At 36.3% G+C, this 2,500-nt stretch overlaps 1 protein-coding gene across 4 annotated transcripts in view; it reads right to left on the reverse strand.

Annotated features, from left to right (window-relative positions):
- fbl (pantothenate kinase 3 fbl) overlaps positions 1 to 2,500 on the reverse strand; it is a 22,671-nt gene that overhangs the window by 14,769 nt on the left and 5,402 nt on the right. Inside the window, exon 1 of one of the 4 annotated variants that reach the window (XM_086536012.1) lies at positions 2,094 to 2,205. The exons of 2 other annotated variants lie outside the window; for them this stretch is intronic. In XM_086536012.1, coding sequence (XP_086392138.1) covers positions 2,094 to 2,102 — 9 coding nt within the window. In that variant the 5' untranslated portion in view covers positions 2,103 to 2,205. Of the gene's footprint in view, positions 1 to 2,093; positions 2,206 to 2,500 lie in introns of those variants that run through there. One more of the 4 variants, XM_086536014.1, reaches the window with a different exon arrangement.

Raw genomic sequence — 2,500 nt, forward strand, 5'->3', positions numbered from 1 at the left:
TACACCCCAAACAGGCTGATTTGCACTGATGTTATGCAATGGAAGCAAACAAATAAGATGCTTGCACTAAACAGTAGTCCAAATGCACAAAATCAAAGAACAGGCTTTAAATCCTCATTCTTACTCTCATTTACATGTCTAAAACAGAAGACTGGCTGTATAAATAAAAATAAAAGGCATCTTAATCATTTACATGTCAATACATGGGATGGGTTTTATTTCAGAGCAAGGCAGCTTCACACAACATATTTCAACTTTTCCCACTCTATTTCTGTCACTCATTGTAAAACTAGAGCCATTGTTGTGTTATATCTTTTGTGTTTTATTGAGTTTAGAGACTTATATGTGTCATATAACAGGCTCTATTAAAGCAGCAGTTGAAAAAATTGTAGTTTAGGATACATATTAGCTCATTATTTTCTTTATACTCAGTGTGATAGAAGTATTGCTGCTTTATGGGAGGACAAAAAGCAACTTTATTTTTTCGTATACATGTAATGACATGTACAAATACGAAACACATAACCATCTACAATGAAGATAATGTGAAGAGGTAGGGAAGAGGAAGGAAACTTGTGCTTATGACTGTGAGTGCCACAGTAAAAGGCATCCCCACTGGCGCAGCAGCACATTTTTGACACTGGGCATGGTTTATGTCACATTCTTCTTCTCGTTCTGCTTGCACATCCTTCATCAGCGGTATTTTAGAGCAAGGAGTTGGTAATTTGCTGTATGCCATTGCTCTATAAAGATAGTGCTTGCTAGAGAACATGGATGGGTGCCATTCAAGGCTCTCTATCCTGCTAGTGCTAGAAGAAAGTGGTGCCATATAGGTTTTGGATGTTAAATTTGCTTAACCCTATGACGACGGTGCGTCACACCCGTGTGACACAGCCAAACTCCCGATGCCGGGGCGTCAAGCCAGTGTGACGATTTCAATGCAATATTGCAATCGCCCGGCATTGGGGTCTTCGCGTAGCGAGTGCCCCGTCGGGAAAGGGTTAATATCATGGTAATTATAGTAATTTTGACTGTAATAATCATCCTCACTCACTCCTTACTCACAGCACAATAAAACCACCCAGTGATCCAAAATCCCCGAACGTCATGTATGTCATGATGTCGTCAGGCCAAAGCTCCTGCATCATGCATGTCATGACACCCATATGCAATGGGTTAAAATAAGGCAGGGGCATAATCCCACAACTCTGGCAGCATATAAACAAGTTACCAGTGTTCACTATATCAGGATGTCAACTTCAATGATCTGGTGAATGTTATTTCAAATACTACACATGTAATTTATATATGACCAGACCAGAATATTTGAAAAAAGGTTGCTTTGTAAGCTTGCATTGAAAAATATTGGTGTATATTGGCATACTTTGGACTTATATGTGAATGTGTAGGGGTTCTTTGCATATTTATACATCTCTGAATTAAAGAGTTTGAATATTCATTGCAAATAGGTAACAATACCAAACACTTGATTTTCACCCAGTGAAGAACCTATAATGAACAGGTGACATATACAGCTAAATCTTATGGTATTTGGTGGACAGGTCAGAAGAAACATACTTGATTCACATAACAGAAAGACTGAAAAGGCCACAGAAATTTGGAGAAAAGGAGGAAATCATAGCTATTATCATGCCTTATATAATGTCAACACTTCTACTAAATTTCCTGTGAAATGAAAGCCTAAATTTCAAACTAAAAAAGAGACCAAGAAACATTTAAGTGAATAATTCTAAAGATAGTGCATTTTGCCTCACACAACTTTTAAATGCATTCATCTTCATTTTTTTTTATTTGTTTTTTACTTGTTCTTGGCATTTACTATAGTATGTAATTAAAGGCCTCACATTAATCACTATAAAAATGAAATGCAGACATTTCGAAATCTTAGGGGTATTGAAATAAGACACATTTTCAAGTCATTATGAACTATAATGAAGATTACTTGTCTGTCATACTATGGTTCTTAAAATTAGTCATATAAATTTCAGCCTAGTCAAACTAACTTTTGAAATTATAAATCAAAGCTAAATTATTCTCCAAACCAAGAAAATCAATATTAAGATTTCACTTACTCCACCCATTCTTAATGTTCTCCAGGTTCGTACTCCTTAAGCTATCTTCCTTTTCTCCTTACAGTTAATACTGGGTGTTTTATCTTATCTGTTATTATGACAACTGCTAACAAGTCACTTTAAGGTGGATTATCCAAGTTTTAACCTACTGCGGACGGGGGATAGATTCACTTGCCCAGTCTCCAGTATGGGTTTTATTTCAGAGCAAAGCAGCTTCACGCAACAAAACTTGGCTTTTCCCACTCTCTTTTAGTCACTAATTGTATAGCTAGAGCCATTTTTGTGTTCTAAATTTTAGGTGTTTTACCATATTTAGAGACATATATGTCATATCACAGGCTCTATCAATGCTGCAGTTGACTGAAATTGCAGTTTAGGGTCCATATCAGCTCATTTTTTCTTTATAC

Source organism: Penaeus japonicus, unplaced genomic scaffold, assembly GCF_977035675.1.
Source record: "Penaeus japonicus unplaced genomic scaffold, GWHDUDI00000001_assembly GWHDUDI00000004, whole genome shotgun sequence".
NCBI lineage: Eukaryota > Metazoa > Arthropoda > Malacostraca > Decapoda > Penaeidae > Penaeus > Penaeus japonicus.